The sequence below is a fragment of the Cherax quadricarinatus genome, chromosome 47 (genome assembly GCF_038502225.1).
Source record: "Cherax quadricarinatus isolate ZL_2023a chromosome 47, ASM3850222v1, whole genome shotgun sequence".
Classification (NCBI taxonomy): domain Eukaryota; kingdom Metazoa; phylum Arthropoda; class Malacostraca; order Decapoda; family Parastacidae; genus Cherax; species Cherax quadricarinatus.
The window spans coordinates 11982403-12000546 of record NC_091338.1 but is presented as its reverse complement, the minus strand read 5'-3'; the positions used below and the strand labels follow the sequence as shown (position 1 = coordinate 12000546).

General features: G+C 43.9%; 1 protein-coding gene across 5 annotated transcripts in view; it reads right to left on the bottom strand.

Annotated features, from left to right (window-relative positions):
• Nucleotides 1–18144, bottom strand: part of LOC128696505 (glutamate receptor ionotropic, kainate 2-like) — a 520103-nt gene that overhangs the window by 474265 nt on the left and 27694 nt on the right. For all 5 annotated transcript variants that reach the window (XM_070094680.1, XM_070094682.1, XM_070094681.1 and 2 more), the window contains exon 2: nucleotides 1886–2302. In XM_070094680.1, coding sequence (XP_069950781.1) covers nucleotides 1886–1982 — 97 coding nt within the window. In that variant the 5' untranslated portion in view covers nucleotides 1983–2302. The remainder of the gene's footprint in view (nucleotides 1–1885; nucleotides 2303–18144) is intronic.

Genomic DNA, 18144 nt, shown 5'->3' with positions numbered 1-18144 from the left:
AGGCACCAGCAGGAAGAAGTATCAGTGTTCTAGAAGGAAATAGCACCTCATCAGCAGTAAGACCAAGGCCCGCAGCACAAGGCACACGGCCAAAGACCGGTGCCCAAAGAGATCCCGTCCTTGACAATTCTAGCAGCTCCTTTTCATACATGGATGAGCTAGATGTGGATATGCTTGATGATGAGCAAACTGAGGTCCCAGGATGAAGAAACTGCAGTATAGAGCATAGAACAGGATGACTACCATTTTATTAAATTTGGGGGTTGTAAAACATGGCACTATGTTGGCAACGTGACGGAGAAGGCTGAAACACCTGGGAACCGGATAATTTGTTATTACGGAAATACAGAGATCCCAAAGGGCGTAGACGTTTCTCAAACCCTGGCATCTTTATGACACCGATGAACACGATGTAGTTAGAAGACTGAGAGTGAAGGACATTCATAAAGAAATCATTGCTTTTTCCAGCAAACATTTTAGGGTCTGTGTTACCCAGCAGAGCGAGAGAGAAGAGACATGATCATTGTGTATACATCAGCAGCAGTATTGTAGTACAGATAAAATTCGTTTTTTTTATTAACAATGATGTATAAATATCAATATTATTTTTCTAACAGCAAATGTTAATATACAGTACTGGTACATATAGTGTCCAAGAAACACTGAGTATTTCATAAGGTTTTCTTACATGTACTACGACCATTGTATTAACTGACCTAACGAGGTCTGAAGTACCCCGCAGAACATCCGCACAATTTCTTATATCCGCATCCACATCCGCATTTTGCTGTCAACAGATATCCGCATATGCATCCACATCCGCATTTTGCTGTCAACAGATATCCGCATATGCATCCACATCCGCATTTTGCTGTCAACAGATATCCACATATGCATCCGCATCCGCAAAATAAGTAAGACATCCTCATCCGCATCCGCGGATATCTAAATTTTCACATCCGATACATCTCTACCCCAAACCAGGAGAAACTGAGACTAATTTTAAATTATAAAAAGTCAGACCGAAAACTCATTAGTTTCATTTCTTATGTGAGAGTTTTTTTTTTTTGAAGTATAGAGACCAGTTTTACTTGTACTATTCTAGCAATATAACTGTGTAGCCTAAGAAAGTAAAACTTGCTGTGTGTACAGCCTTTATTCAGATTAAACTGAAGTTTTTCTTAAATTATCAAGTGAGTAACTTAATATTTTCGATATCAGTTTCTGTCGGTGAGTAATTCTGACTGAGACAACGTTTCGATCAAATAGGATTAGTGAAGAATATAATGGTACAATACCGTGACTGGAACAATACACAAATATCCCGCACATAGGAGAATAAAACTTTTGGCAACGTTTCGGTCCGACTTGGACAATTAACTAGTTAACAGTTAATGACCCAAGTCGGACCGAAACGTTGTCATAAGTTTCATTCTGCTATGAGTGGGATATTTGTGTAGACTTAATGAAGCTTTCCTTGAGCGAAATGTGACTACACACGCACCCTTCACACGCTCACCAATATTTAAAACAAGGAAATACCTTGATCGAAGTAAACACGAAGGATTTTCTATCCTGAGACCTTGATTACTTCAAACACATGTATTTAAAGTAATCAAGATCCTTCAAGAACCAAAACGTCTTCAGTAAAAATGTTTGTAAGTGAGTACTTTGGTATTTCCTCAAGTTAAGTAAAAGGACACACGTGCAACTAATACTTGATGAAGCTCCTGGAGAGCGAAACGTTGCCACAATAAAATTTCGCATTAGTTATATAACATATCGTCGGTAATTCAATCAACACTGTTCCTTTAAGCTGCTGTTTTCCTACACGGAAATAACTCACACTGAAATCCTGATCAGGATACAAGACTGCTGTACTTACCTATCGTGATGACATCTGGGAGCTGTGTGGTGAGGGGCAGGTGGGCGAGCAACACCACGCCCACTGTCACTGCCGCCCACTGTGCACGCCCAAACATACTGTCGAAGTGTTGTACACGTCTTGAGGTTTCCAGAGTCTTGGCTACACACCGTCACTCGCCATGTTTCCACTAAACACACACTCGTCTAACCAAGCCATTGTTTACTTCACGGCTTTACGCAAGACACTCATTCAACTTTTATTTCTCTTCCCATCTCAGGGGGAAAACTTTTTTTTTGTGTTGAAGGATATTTTTCCTGTGACTTTCACTTCACGCAAGTCAAATATTTTTCACTCACTCGACCGAAAACGCGTCTATAGAAATTGTAAACTGTCTCTGATATTCTGGATATTGACTACTTTCAGCCAATGACACTTCTGTAACAAAAGTCAATAATCTCATTCATCCGTATTTCGAGGTATATATATATATATATATATATATATATATATATATATACATATACTATATATATATATACATGTATATATATATTATATATATATACATGTATATGTCGTGCCGAATAGGCAGAACTTGCGATTTTGGCTTAAATAGCAACGCTCATCTTGCCATACAGGACAAGTGAAAATTTGTGTATGCAATAATTTCGCCAAAATAATTCTGAACCTAACGAAAAAAATTTATTTGATTGTGTTTGTTTAGTACTAAATTATTGTAAATGTATTTAAAATATATTTAGTAGGGTTAGGCTAAAATAAAATATATCTTTAAACGCATAAGAGAAAATTTCAGAAAGGGCTTAATTCTAAATGAGTTCTTGATAATTGACCAGTTTTACATATTCGGCACGACATATATATATATATATATATATATATATATATATATATATATATATATATATATATATATATATATATATATATATATATATATATATATATATATATATATATACATATATATATATATACATGGTACAACCATGTACCACTATGAACATCAATGTAATATCATGTACCACCATGTACCACCATGTACAACCATGTACAACCATGTATCACCATGTACAACCATGTATCACCATGTACTACTAAGTATAACCATGTAATACCATGTACCACCATGTATCACCATGTACCACCATGTACCACCATGTACCACCATGTACCACCATGTACAACCATGTATCACCATGTACCACCATGTACCACCATGTACCACCATGTACCACCATGTACAACCATGTATCACCATGTACTACTAAGTACAACCATGTAATACCATGTACCACCATGTACCACTATGTAACATCATGTACCACCATGTACCACCATGTACAACCATGTATCACCATGTACTACTAAGTACAACCATGTAATACCATGTACCACCATGTACCACTATGTAACATCATGTACCACCATGTACAACCATGTATCACCATGTACTACTAAGTACAACCATGTAATACCATGTACCACCATGTACCACTATTTTCTGGTGTGATAAGTTGCTTGAGGAATACATCAACTTGGTCTCGGGTGAGAAAACTTGTGATTTATTCTCTCTCATCTCACCTTTCTGCTCTCACCCGCCACTCTTTCTCACTCACACACCCACATTTCTCCAGTCAGTAAGAAATACGAATATTATTTATGGTAATATATATATATATATATATATATATATATATATATATATATATATATATATATATATATATATATATATATATATATATATATATACATATATATCTTTCAACACACCGGCCGTATCCCACCGAGGCGGGGTGGCCCAAAAGGAAAAACAAAGTTTCTCCTTTTACATTTAGTAATATATACAGGAGAAGGGGTTACTAGCCCCTTGCTCCCGGCATTTTAGTCGCCTCTTACAACACGCATGGCTTACGGACGAAGAATTCTGTGTGAATTCTATGTGTGTTTGTTTGTGTGTGTGTGTGTGTGTGTGTGTGTGTGTGTGTGTGTGTGTGTGTGTGTGTGTGTGTGTGTGTGTGTGTGTGTGTTGAACCTTCAACGGAGCCACCATCAACCTCACAATCTTACAGTCATGATTTACACCATCAACCTCATAATCAATGTCTTACCATCACGATTTACGCTATAACCTCACAACCTCATAATTAGACTCAACTAAAATATTTTAATCATAAAACCTTCTTCAATTAAAGTTTCACAACCTCACATTAATCTCTCCACCTCCCCAATAACCTCACTAACCTCTCCTCACCTCCCCAACAACCTCAGTAACCTCTCCTCACGTCCCCCAACACAACCTCAGTAACCTCTCCTCACGTTCCCCAAAACAACCTCAGTAACCTCTCCTCACGTCCCCCAGCACAACCTCAGTAACCTCTCCTCACGTCCCCAACACAACCTCAGTAACCTCTCCTCACGTCCCAACCTCTCCTCACATCCTCAACGCATCCTCAGTAACCTCTCCTCACGTCCCTAACACAACCTCAGTAACCTCTCCTCACGTCCCCCAACACAACCTCAGTAACCTCTCCTCACGTCCCCAACACATCCTCAGTGACCTCTCCACACGTCCCTAACACAACCTCAGTAACCTCTCCTCACATCATCCAACACAACCTCAGTAACCTCTCCTTACGTCCCCAACACAACCTCAGTAACGTCTCCTCGTGGCCCGGTGGCCTGGTGGCTAAAGCTCCCGCTTCACACACGAAGGGCCCGGGTTCGATTCCCGGCGGGTGGAAACATTTCGACACGTTTCCTTACACCTGTTGTCCTGTTCACCTAGCAGCAAATAGGTACCTGGGTGTTAGTCGACTGGTGTGGGTCGCATCCTGGGGGACAAGATTAAGGACCCCAATGGAAATAAGTTAGACAGTCCTCGATGACGCACTGACTTTCTTGGGTTATCCTGGGTGGCTAACCCTCCGGGGTTAAAAATCCGAACGAAATCTTATCTTAACACAACCTCAGTAATCTCTCCTCACGTCCCCCAACACAACCTCAGTAACCTCTCCTCACGTCCCAACCTCTCCTCACGTCCCAACCTCTCCTCACGCCCTTAACACAACCTCAGTAACCTCTCCTCACGTCCCCCAACACAATCTCAGTAACCTCTCCTCACGTCCCTAACACAACCTCAGTAACCTCTCCTCACGTCCCCAACACAACCTCAGTAACCTCTCCTCACGTCCTCAACACAACCTCAGTAACCTCTCCTCACGTCCCCAACAACTCAGTAACCTCTCATCACGTCATAACACAACCTCAGTAACCTCTCCTCACGTCCCCAACAACTCAGTAACCTCTCCTAAGGCCCCCACATAACCTCAGTAACCTCTTCTCACGTCCCCAACACAACCTCAGTAACCTCTCCTCACGTCCCCAACGCAACCTCAGTAACCTCTCCTCATTTCCCCCACAACTCAGTAACCTCTCCTCACGTCCCCAACACAACCTCAGTAACCTCTCCTCACGTCCCCAGCGCAACCTCAGTAACCTCTCCTCACGTCCCCCAACACAACCTCAGTCATCTCTTTTCACGTCCCCCAACACAACCTCAGTAACCTCTCCTCACGTCCCCAACACAACCTCAGTCATCTCTTCTCACGTCCCCCAACACAACCTCAGTAACCTCTCCTCACGTCCCTAACACAACCTCAGTAACCTCTCCTCATTTCCCCCACAACTCAGTAACCTCTCCTCACGTCCCCAACACAACCTCAGTAACCTCTCCTCACGTCCCCAGCGCAACCTCAGTAACCTCTCCTCACGTCCCCCAACACAACCTCAGTCATCTCTTCTCACGTCCCCCAACACAACTTCAGGAACCTCTCCTCACGTCCCCCAACACAACCTCAGTAACCTCTCCTCACGTCTCCAACACAACCTCAGTAACCTCTCCTCACGTCCCTAACACAACCTCAGTAACCTCTCCTCACGTCCCTAACACAACCTCAGTAACCTCTCCTCACGTCCCCCACAACTCAGTAACCTCTCCTCACGTCCCTAACAACCTCAGTAACCTCTACTCACGTCCCCAACACAACCTCAGTAACCTCTCCTCACGTCCCCCAACACAACCTCAGTAACCTCTCCTCACGTCCCCAACACAACCTCAGTAACCTCACTTCACGTCCCCCAACACAACCTCAGTAACCTCTCCTCACGTCCCTAACACAACCTCAGTAACCTCTCCTCACGTCCCTAACACAACCTCAGTAACCTCTCCTCACGTCCCCAACACAACCTCAGTAACCTCTCCTCACGTCCCCCACAACTCAGTAACCTCTCCTCACGTCCCCAACACAACCTCAGTAACCTCTCCTCACGTCCCAAACACAACCTCAGTAACCTCTCCTCGCGTCCCCAACATAACCTCAGTAACCTCTCCTCACGTCCCTAACACAACCTCAGTAACCTCTCCTCACGTCCTCCAACACAACCTCAGTAACCTCTCCTCACGTCCCCAACACAACCTCAGAAACCTCTCCTCACGTCCCTAACACAACCTCAGTAACCTCTCCTCACGTCCCTAACACAACCTCAGTAACCTCTCCTCACGTCCCCCACAATTCAGTAACCTCTCCTCACGTCCCCAACACAACCTCAGTAACCTCTCCTCACGTCCCAAACACAACCTCAGTAACCTCTCCTCGCGTCCCCAACATAACCTCAGTAACCTCTCCTCACGTCCCTAACACAACCTCAGTAACCTCTCCTCATGTCCTCCAACACAACCTCAGTAACCTCTCCTCACGTCCCCAACACAACCTCAGCAACCTCTCCTCACGTCCCTAACACAACCTCAGTAACCTCTCCTCACGTCCCCAACACAACCTCAGTAACCTCTCCTCACGTCCTCCAACACAACCTCAGTAACCTCTCCTCAGGTCCCCAACACAACCTCAGTAACCTCTCCTCACGTCCCCCCTCACAACCTAAGTAACCTCTCCTCACGTTCCCCAACACAACCTCAGTAACCTCTCCTCACGTCCCTAACACAACCTCAGTAACCTCTCCTCGCGTCCCTAACACAGCCTCAGTAACCTCTCCTCACGTCCCCCAACACAACCTCAGTAACCTCTCCTCACGTCCCTAACACAACCTCAGTAACCTCTCCTCACGTCCCCCACAACTTAGTAACCTCTCCTCACGTCCCTAACACAAACTCAGTAACCTCTTCTCACGTCCCTAACACAACCTCAGTAACCTCTCCTCACGTCCCTAACACAACCTCAGTAACCTCTCCTCACGTCCTCCAACACAACCTCAGTAACCTCTCCTCACGTCCCTAACACAACCTCAGTAACCTCTCCTCACGTCCCTAACACAACCTCAGTAACCTCTCCTCACGTCCCCCACAACTTAGTAACCTCTCCTCACGTCCCTAACACAACCTCAGTAACCTCTCCTCACGTCCCTAACACAACCTCAGTAACCTCTCCTCACGTCCCCAACACAACCTCAGTAACCTCTCCTCACATCCTCCAACACAACCTCAGTAACCTCTCCTCGCGTCCCCAACACAACCTCAGTAATCTCTCCTCACGTCCCCAACACAACCTCAGTAACCTCTCCTCACGTCCCCAACACAACCTCAGTAACCTCTCCTCACGTCCTCCAACACACACCAAACTTACACTCACTTAGTGTCACGGTACTCAAGCTCACCCACAGTCTTGTACTTGTCAAGTTAAGGAGACAAGTCTCAAGGGTAACTTTACCTGAGTCAAGAAGGTTCTGTCCGTGGAAACTAACTTAGCGAGTTAGTTCCATCGGATAGTTAACTCACTGAGCCAAGATTGCTTTCATCAGCACTTGTACTCGCTGAGTTAGAAGAACTCAATGCTAAGTTCAATTTACTCGCTACATCGTGCTGCCTCAACTGGTAGCGTCTTCACCTCACACACTGACTCACCGGGATTCGATCTCCGCACGAGTGGAAACATTGAGCATGTTTCCTTATACCTGCTGTCCTGTTCACCTAGCATTAAGTAGGTGCCTGGGTGTTAGGTGACAGGTGTAGGTCACATTCTGAGGGACCGGATTAAAGGACCCCAATGGAAATAAGCCAGTCTGATGTAAGTGGCTTTACTGGGTTATTCTGAGTAATATTGTGAAAAATCTTACTGTTGGGACCTTCTTGTCTTAAAGATGTACCGTCAGAGGTACAGTACCGTACTGAGTAAGGATGTACCGTTACAGGTGAAGTACCGTACTGAGTAAGGATGTACCGTTACAGGTGAAGTACCGTACTGAGTAAAGATGTACCGTCACAGGTACAGTACCGTACTGAGTAAAGATGTACCGTCAGAGGTACAGTACCGTACTGAGTAAGGATGTACCGTTACAGGTGAAGTACCGTACTGAGTAAAAATGTACCGTCACATGTACAGTACCGTACTGAGTAAAGATGTACCGTCACAGGTACAGTACCGTACTGAGTAAAGATGTACCGTCACAGGTACAGTACCGTACTGAGTAAAGATGTACCGTCACAGGTACAGTACCGTACTGAGTAAAGATGTACCGTCACAGGTACAGTACCGTACTGAGTAAAGATGTACCGTCACAGGTACAGTACCGTACTGAGTAAAGATGTACCGTCACAGGTACAGTACCGTACTGAGTAAAGATGTACCGTCACAGGTACAGTACCGTACTGAGTAAAGATGTACCGTCACAGGTACAGTACCGTACTGAGTAAAGATGTACCGTCACAGGTACAGTACCGTACTGAGTAAAGATGTACCGTCACAGGTACAGTACCGTACTGAGTAAAGATGTACCGTCACAGGTACAGTACCGTACTGAGTAAAGATGTACCGTCACAGGTACAGTACCGTACTGAGTAAAGATGTACCGTCACAGGTACAGTCAAGGGCGGCGTCTGGGTGTAATATTGTACTTAAGAGTTGTCGTCAAGTTAATGAATATTTATCTGTTTTCTGACCACCAAGCAGAGTGTATAACCCAGGATGATCTCTATCTCTCAGCCTTCCTTGCTGTCTACCTGACTGTCTACCTACCTCTCTATCTACGTACCTGCCTACCTGCTTGCTTTCCTGCTTGGCTTCCTGTCTACCTGCCTGTCTGCCTACCTCTCTACCTACGTACCTGCCTGCCTGCCTGCTTACCTTTCTGCCTGCCTGCCTGCCTGCCTACCTGCCTGCCTGTCTACCTGCCTACCTGCCTGCCTGTCTACCTGCTTGCCTTCCTGCCTGCCTGCCTACCTACCCGCTAGCCTGCCAGCCAGCCTGCCAGCCAGCCAGCCAGCCTGCCAGCCTGCCAGCCAGCCTGCCAGCCAGCCAGCCTGCCAGCCAGCCTGCCCTCATAACAGTACACAGGCTTCTCATAAATCGACCTCGCTCAACTTTTTAGCTCCGACACAATTTTTTTTATAGTATATTAATAAGACGAATGTGCCGAGTGTTGAGGAAAGTGTTCATGGTGCTTTGGTGGAGAGGGGAGGGGAGGGGAAGAGGAAGAGAGGGGAAAAAGAGGGGAAAGGAAGAAAAAAGAGGGGAGAAGAGAGAACACGAATCACGTTACTCCTATGTGCTATAGTTCCTTCTTTCTCTCTCTCGCAATCCACCACCAGGAGACTACCTGGAGTTGCTGCTGGGGGTCAGCGCCCCTGTGGCCCAGCCACAGACCAAGCCTCCTGGTTACTGGTCTGATCAATCAAGATGTTAGTGCCTACAGCCAGGTGTCCAAAGTTAGCACCACAACCCGGCTGATCAGGAACTACTATGTGGAATCTGTCGAGTTCCTTCTTACAGATAGCCAGAGGGTTGTCGGTGATCCCCCTTATGTATGAAGAGAGGGCGTTGAAGAGCCGAGGTCCCCTAACGGTTATTGAGTTCTCTTTAAGTGGACTCATTGCTTCCCTGTTTTTCATTGGAGGTCTCCTGACCGTCTGTCAAGCCTCTTGTGTTTAAAAGTAGTACTTTCAGTATCTCTCGGGTGTGCATTTTGATGTATCTTTCTCTCTTGCTTTCTAAGAAGTACAGCCCCAGGGACTACAAACGCTCACGGCTCATATAAACTCTTGGAATTTATACGTATTGTGAAGGTTCTCTCTAAATTTTCCACTTCAGGAATTTCGCTTGTCTTGAGAGGGGCTGTTAGTACAAAGCAAAATTCCAGCTTAGAGAGAACAAGTGACCTAAAGAGTATCATCACCGGCTTGGCATCTCTTGTTTTGAAGGTTCTAGTTATCCAACCCATTAATTTCCTTGCAGCTGTAATAATAACATTGTTGTCACACACATGAGATCTTCTGACACGTTAACTCTCAGGTCTCTCACATTTGACTTACGTCTTATTGAGTGATGTGAGTTTGTCTTGTACTCTGAGCTTTTATTTTCTCTTCTTCCCTGACGTATTATTATTATTATAATCAAGAGGGAAGCGCTAAACCCGGAGGATTATACAGCTCCTGGGGGGGGGATGTGGAAGGCATTCAGGCTTAATTCGGGGAACTGGAGCACAGATACAATTCCCTAAATCAAGAGCCCCTCACCAACATCAAGGAACCTTCCTTGAGGGGTTCCCTGACGTAGTATCCGAAATTTGTCCTCACTGAACATAATATTGTTGTTAGTGGCCAGCTGGAGAACTTGGTTTCTATCATCCTGGAGGTTCACACTGTCTTCTATCATCCTGGAGGTTCACACTGTCTTCTATCATCCTGGAGGTTCACACTGTCTTCTATCATCCTGGAGGTTCACACTGTCTTCTATCATCCTGGAGGTTCACACTGTCTTCTATCATCCTGGAGGTTCACACTGTCTTCTATCATCCTGGAGGTTCACACTGTCTTCTATCATCCTGGAGGTTCACACTGTCTTCTATCATCCTGGAGGTTCACACTGTCTTCTATCATCCTGGAGGTTCACACTGTCTTCTATCATCCTGGAGATTCACACTGTCTTCTATCATCCTGGAGATTCACACTGTCTTCTATCATCCTGGAGGTTCACACTGTCTTCTATCATCCTGGAGGTTCACACTGTCTTCTATCATCCTGGAGGTTCACACTGTCTTCTATCATCCTGGAGGTTCACACTGTCTTCTATCATCCTGGAGGTTCACACTGTCTTCTATCATCCTGGAGATTCACACTGTCTTCTATCATCCTGGAGATTCACACTGTCTTCTATCATCCTGGAGGTTCACACTGTCTTCTATCATCCTGGAGGTTCACACTGTCTTCTATCATCCTGGAGGTTCACACTGTCTTCTATCATCCTGGAGATTCACACTGTCTTCTATCATCCTGGAGGTTCACACTGTCTTCTATCATCCTGGAGGTTCACACTGTCTTCTATCATCCTGGAGGTTCACACTGTCTTCTATCATCCTGGAGGTTCACACTGTCTTCTATCATCCTGGAGGTTCACACTGTCTTCTATCATCCTGGAGTTTCACACTGCCTTCTATGGATGCCACTTTCATCTGAATTTCAGCATCGTCTACAAAGGATGATACAGTACAATAATATATGTCCCTCTCTATATTTGAAATGATAATAAGGAAGAAAAGTGTGGCGAGGACCGTGTCTTGAAAGACAGAACTTTTCACTGTATCATCCCTGGTTTCACTTTACTGTTACTCTTTGGGTTCTGTTTGTTAGGAAGTTAAATATTCAACTGCCCATCTTCTCACTTATTCATTTTACACGTATTTTTATGGACAATTACCCTATGATCGCACTTTGTCAAGGGCTTTTGCAAAGTCAGTGTATAAAAAAATAAATATTTCCTGAACCTGTATTCCCTGGAACGCAGGCGGGAGAGATACATGATTATATACACCTGGAAAATCCTAGAGGGACTAGTACCGAACTTGCACACGAAAATCACTCGCAACGAAAGCAAAAGACTTGGCAGACGATGCAACATCCCCCCAATGAAAAGCAGGGGTGCCACTAGCACGTTAAGATACAATACAATAAGTGCCAGGGGCCCGAGACTGTTCAACTGTCTCCCAGCATACATAAGGGGGATTACCAATAGACCCCTGACAGTCTTCAAGCTGGCACTGGACAAGCACCTAAGTCGGTACCTGACCAGCCGAACTGTGGCTCGTACGTTGGATTGCGTGCAGCCAGCAGTAACAGCCTGGTTGATCAGGCTCTGATCCACCAGGAGGCCTAGGCACAGACCGGGCCGCGAGGGCGTTGACCCCCGGAACTCTCTCCAGGTAAACTCCAGGTAATACATCTGCATTTTGCATGTCTAAAAGGACATCCAAGACTGTGTAATAATGGTCCAGCAATTATGAAAGTCAGGAGCGACCTGTTCTGGATCCATGTTGACCTGGATTATACAACTGCTGTGATTCCATGTAATTTGTAATCTTGATTCTTAAAACCCTTTAAAAAATCATTATAATATGGGATGCTAGGGCTATTGGTCGATAGTTTTTTTGTCATTGTTTTACTGTCACCTTTGTGGTTAGTAAAGCAATATCAGCGGTTTTAATGATTGAGGGATGACTCCAGTGTCTAGGTTTCTTCTAATTAGTATTTGATGCATGTAATTAGGGTTTCTTGCCATTTATGATGAATATCGAGTTCGACTAGTGTGGGTGTGGGAGAGTGGATGGGTAGGCAATCAATGTTTTTTTCGAAGTTAAGTGGGATTGGAGTTATATTAGAAATTAGAGAGATTTCTATAATAAACAATATCCTTCACTGTGTTGAAAATGATATAAAATATCGACACGTTGATGAGTAAGACATGTTCAACAGCTGGCTATCTTTATTTTTGAAACGTTTCGCCTACACAGTAGACTTCTTCAGTCAAATACATGAGCAGGTGTAGCAGTGAGATGAAGATATTGTAATTAATCAACCTCGGAGAAATAGTATTTGAGGTGGTCAGTCCCTCGGCCTGGAGAAGAGTTCAGCTCCATGTTCCTGAACTCTTCTCCAGGCTGAGGGACTGACCACCTCAAATACTATTTCTCCAAAGCTGCTGGACTGATTACATCATCTTCATTTCATTACCACACCTGCTGTCCCTGTATTTAACTATAGAAGCTTACTGTGTAGCTGAAACCTTTAAACAATAAAAATACCCAACTACTGCACATATGTCTTACCCTACCCTCCCAGTCCTCCAGCTGACACAGTCAGCTTGGCAGTACAATGCCCTCAGCACCTAGGTCGTCCATTCAGGGTATTTCTTTATTGTTAGTTAACTAAACGTAAATATGTTAGCCTTACTTAAACTAACCTGACGTACCTTAACATAATCTAACCTGACCCAACCTATCTTGATGTACAATAAGATATATTTAATTTCTATTTAGGGTTAGATTGGGCAGAATTGAGTTTTTTGAGAGTGAAATCGTTTGTCTTATCTTTCTAGGTCAGGCTAGGTCTTGGGATATGCAAAAGTATAGGTATCGACCGGAAATTGGATATAGGAATCGACAAAATTTTTGATATTGTCCCATCACTAATTAGGTCACAACACTGCAACGGAAACCTATCCCTCCAGGTTAGCTCAGGTCACAACACTGCAACAAAGACCTATCCCTTCGAATTAGGTTAGGTCACACTGCAGACCTATCCCTCCAGGGTAGGTCTGGCCACACTGCAGCACAGACCGAACAGACAGTATTTACCCACCCCAACACCAACAATAACAAATGTATTGCAGGAGGGTGAGGGTGAAGTACAGAATACAGATTGCATCGTAAACAAGAGCAGTGAAATGGAGGGCAGAGTGGCCGAAGGTAAACCAGAAATTATCACAATTACAGAAACCCGACTTATGGGAGAAATAACAGTCGTTTAAAAAATCCTGGGTTCAAAATCATCTTATTAGAACCCTAGTAGTTAACTGGTTGCCGCAGTGGGCTCTGCCACTTGCATGGACCGTGGTTCGAGTCTCCGTCCATTCTACCGTTTATTCATTGCTTGTCGTTCATCATAAAACAGGTGAGAATAAGGATAGGGCTAAGTTGATGATAAAACACATAGGTAGAAAACCCAATAAACATTTAAAGAAAATAAAAACCTGAATTACTGCTAATGGTATAAAATATCGACAAGTTGATGATTAAGACACATGTGCAACAGCTGGGTACCTTTACTGATGAAACGTTTCGCCTACACAGTAGGCAGCAGGTGTAGTGGTGAAATGTTGTACTTTTTACAAGACTGATGAACTGTACACATCTACTTCAGGCTGAGGGACTGATTACTTCAAACTCCTCCTCTTCTTCCACTGTTCTTTGTATTGGACTGAAGAAGCCACTGGATGGCGAAACGTTTCCTCAGTAAAGATTCCCAAATGTTGCACAAGTTTCTCATTCTTCGTCTGGAAGACTCAAGCAAAACCTAATGATGGAAGAACCTGTGAAACAGCAGCACTGGTTTAGAAACATACGTAAGCAAACACTAGCACATATTTATTAGAAAACGTTTCTGGGACCTTGATCACTTCAGAAGTGATATATATATATATATATATATATATATATATATATATATATATATATATATATATATATATACTAGTATTTGTTGACGTGTCTTTCTAAAGCAATTTTTCGGTATCTGTTACCAAGGTTAATACCACAACAGTAGCACTAACAGCTCTTTATTACCATAATTAAAACTACTCTTTTCCTATGACTCGTACAGGTTTAGTGCTACCATGATTGCAATAACAGCGAGTGTACACATCAGGTGATACTCTTTATGTTAATGTTAACAAGTTTAATTTTCATTTAGCATAGTTTCATATTCTCATCGTCAATGTTTTCAACGTTAATACCAACTTTCCCAACACTCATCGCCTTTCCTGCTAAAACCCACAATCCTTAGTTCAGTTTTGAAACAATCGTCTGCTTAATGTACTCCAGCTGCCATGGTCATCAGCACTGGGCAAATGTGAATTTACATGCCAGCCTTGGAGCAATAAATCATCTTGTACACACGCACATAACAGGTTATCAAGAATAATGAATTTAAAGAATAGATAGCTTAGACAACTACAGACATAACTATCACAGAGACAAAACTAACTGAAATGAAAAAAGATGCCATATTCCCAGGATGATATCAAATAATGAAGGAAGATAAAAAGGAAGAGGGGAATGGAGAGGAGTTGCACTTCTCATCAGAAACCAGTAGAGTTGGGATGGGATGCAAGAGATACACAAAAACGAGTCAATTGGCTGATTTGTGAGCGCAATCAAGACTGGAGGACCCATCGTAGTAGTAATAGTAGTAGCAGCAGCAATGATTTGCAATGCACCACGAAAAACTGGAATACCAAGACGAGAGTACGAAGATAAAGCAATAGATGACACCACTTCAGAAGCAGCAAAAAGAGCCCACGTGGTCAAAACAAAGTTACTAATCATTGGAGATTTCAACAACAAAGAAATGGCGATGGCGATTTATGACTAGAGGTTTGGTAAGATGGGTAAGGAAGAAGGATAGGTAAGGCTGGAAGTATGGGAAAATGGTGGGTGGGGGTGGGGAAGACAAAATAATAAAGGTAAGTGGCCTAACCACTTTGGTGCATTTTAATGAAGGTGTGTATGTGTGTGTGTGTAGTGTTATTCATGAAATTCATTGGATCGGTATACCACACTACCCATCAGTGGCACACATTTATATATGCATGACACTGAGTTGGTAAGAGGTATAGTTTTTGTTATTGCCCCTTTTTCTCCTTTCGTGCAGGAGATTGGATTTAGAATGCTTGCTGGGATTGGTGGTTGCAGGGTGCTTGCTGGAGGTTAGCTGGCTGGCTGGCGGGCTGGCTGGCTGGCTGGCTGGCTGGCTGGCTGGCTGGCTGGCTGTTTGGCTGGCTGGCTGGATGGATGGCTGGATGGCTGGATGGCTGGTTGGTTGGTTGGCTGGCTGGTTGACTGGCTGTTTTCCTGGAGTTATTGGTCGGTCAAGCTGCTTCTGAGGCGATGGTTAGATGTAAATATCACTTGGTTACCAATAAGGTCTCTTTACTAGACATATAATTGCTCTGGTGGTACCCATTCTTCATCTTCAGGAAGATAACTCAGGATCTTTGGTCTCGGGAAGTTCTCCTTGGAGGAACATCCTGTGGGTTCTGTGGGGAGGAGTGTTGGTGATACAGACGGTGGTGTTCGTTGGTTGGGGAGGAATTTCTCTGTGTGATATATAGAGTTCTTGTTTGTCATATAATTGTTCCCTCTTTAGTTTATATAATCTGACATTTATTACATCGATCTCCTGTCGTGTCGTATGTGTAGATCTTCCATTCTGATGCTGTCCCTCCGCCTCCGCGGAGTGCACTGTTCTGGACTCTTTGTAGTTGTAACATGCTGGATTTAATTGTTAGTGACATGGGTACACAAGAACATTCATGCATGGGTCTTATCATCATCTTGTACAGGTGTTTCTTGATGTGGGAGGGAGCTTGATTAAACCTGTATAAGTGGCTAAGACGGGCTTTTGCTAAATTTACCTTTTCGGTGATGTAAGATGTGGAGTAGAGTAATTTGTCGATCTCGTACCCCAGGATCTTATTCGAGTTGCTGATGGTGATAGATGTACCTCTGATGGAGATACCCCCTTTGTTGTCAACAGATGCGGCAAAACATGGTCAGAAAACTGGGTGATGATGGTGTTGTTGAATTCAGGTTGGGGGAGGTCATTTACGTATATGTTGAAGAGTGTGGACCTGAGGCACGAACCTTATGGTACTCCAGCTGTTGGTGTGAATGAATCTGCTGAATTGCCGGTGAAGGTAGGGATGATGCTTCTACCTGATAAGAAATTATATATGACCCTGAGGAAGGTCTAGTTGTAGTCTGAGGCCGTCGTGCCATACGGACCGCCCACAAGATGGGCATCGGGTGCATAATCAAGATATTAAATTAACGTGCCATAGGCTATCAAAAGCTTTGTGTACATCCCGAGTTGCATTAAAGCTAGACTGCCTTGTTTCCGTAGGCTGTCCACGGCATCGAAGATGATACTGATCGCGTGTTGGGTTCCTCGGTGGGTCCCGAAGCCAAACAGCTTTTCAGTGAGGAGGTGATTGAAATCCATGTAGTAGTTTAAAGTATTGGAGAGGATTTTTTTTCAAGAACTTTGCCAGTGACTTCAGGTAAGGAAATAGATCTGCAGTTCTCCGGTTTGTGCTCGTCTTTGTTGGGTTTTGCAATGAATATCATCCTTGCTGTCTTAAGTGCCACGGGGAAGCGTCCAGAGGCCAAAATGGCATTATAGATATTTGCCAAGAGACATCTTGCAGTTTCGGAAGAGGTACTTTAACTGTTTTACTGTTATGCCTGAGAGCCAGGGGCTTTATTTCTCATTCTACCTATGACTTGGCACATCTGTCTGAGGGCAATTGGTCTTGTGAGGAAGAGTTCATCTTCGAGGAAGTCTGCTCGGTTGTCATCTCTTCATTCGTTGACCCACTGGTAATGGTAATTATCAAATCTTCTATCTTTGTGTGAGAGAAATTTCTTTCACACTTCACCCATCAAACTGGCTTGGTCTTGCGGGCCATCAAGCTTAATATCCACTTCCTCATCGTCGTTGTCGTCGGCGAAGGAGTGTGAAGGAGTATGTTAGGTATTAAGCAGGTGTGGGTTTGGCCCCCAGGAGCTGGCGAATCTTATTCCAGAATTGTTCAGGTTGGTTTTTGTATTGATTACCCCGAAGAACAAGATATTTCAATATTTCACTTTTGTGCTGGGTGATTGGAGTGGCGTCTTCTACACTCTGTTTGGCAATTTTTCGTGCTTTCCTTAATTTCCCTGGTTGGTTTGTACTGCTGGTAGATCTTCGATGTTGTTAGTTCACAGCATGCATGGGTGGCCTCGGAGATTCTTTCATGGAGGGAGTTGACTGCCTCATCTATTGCAGTTGAGGGTCCTACATGGAGGAACACAAATGTGGAGAGGACTAAAATAATGTAGGTGGCGATAAGCCACCTTCATCATCTTATGAAGGACACAAACAAGAAAGTATGGATGGGATGAACCAGCAAGATTGGATCTAATATTTATGATAAGTACATTTGGTATAGGTGAAATATATGACAGACCTCTGGTGATAGTGACCAGTCAGTACGAAACTTTGAATACCAGGTGCAAGAAAACATTGATAGAAGAATAACAGGTGAGGGGCAGAAGGAGAAACCGAATTTCAGAAGAGAAACTTTGAAGGGGATGAGAGTATTCCTGAAAGCATTGCAAGAGGAAAGGGAAGTGGCGGAAAAGTCAATGAAAGA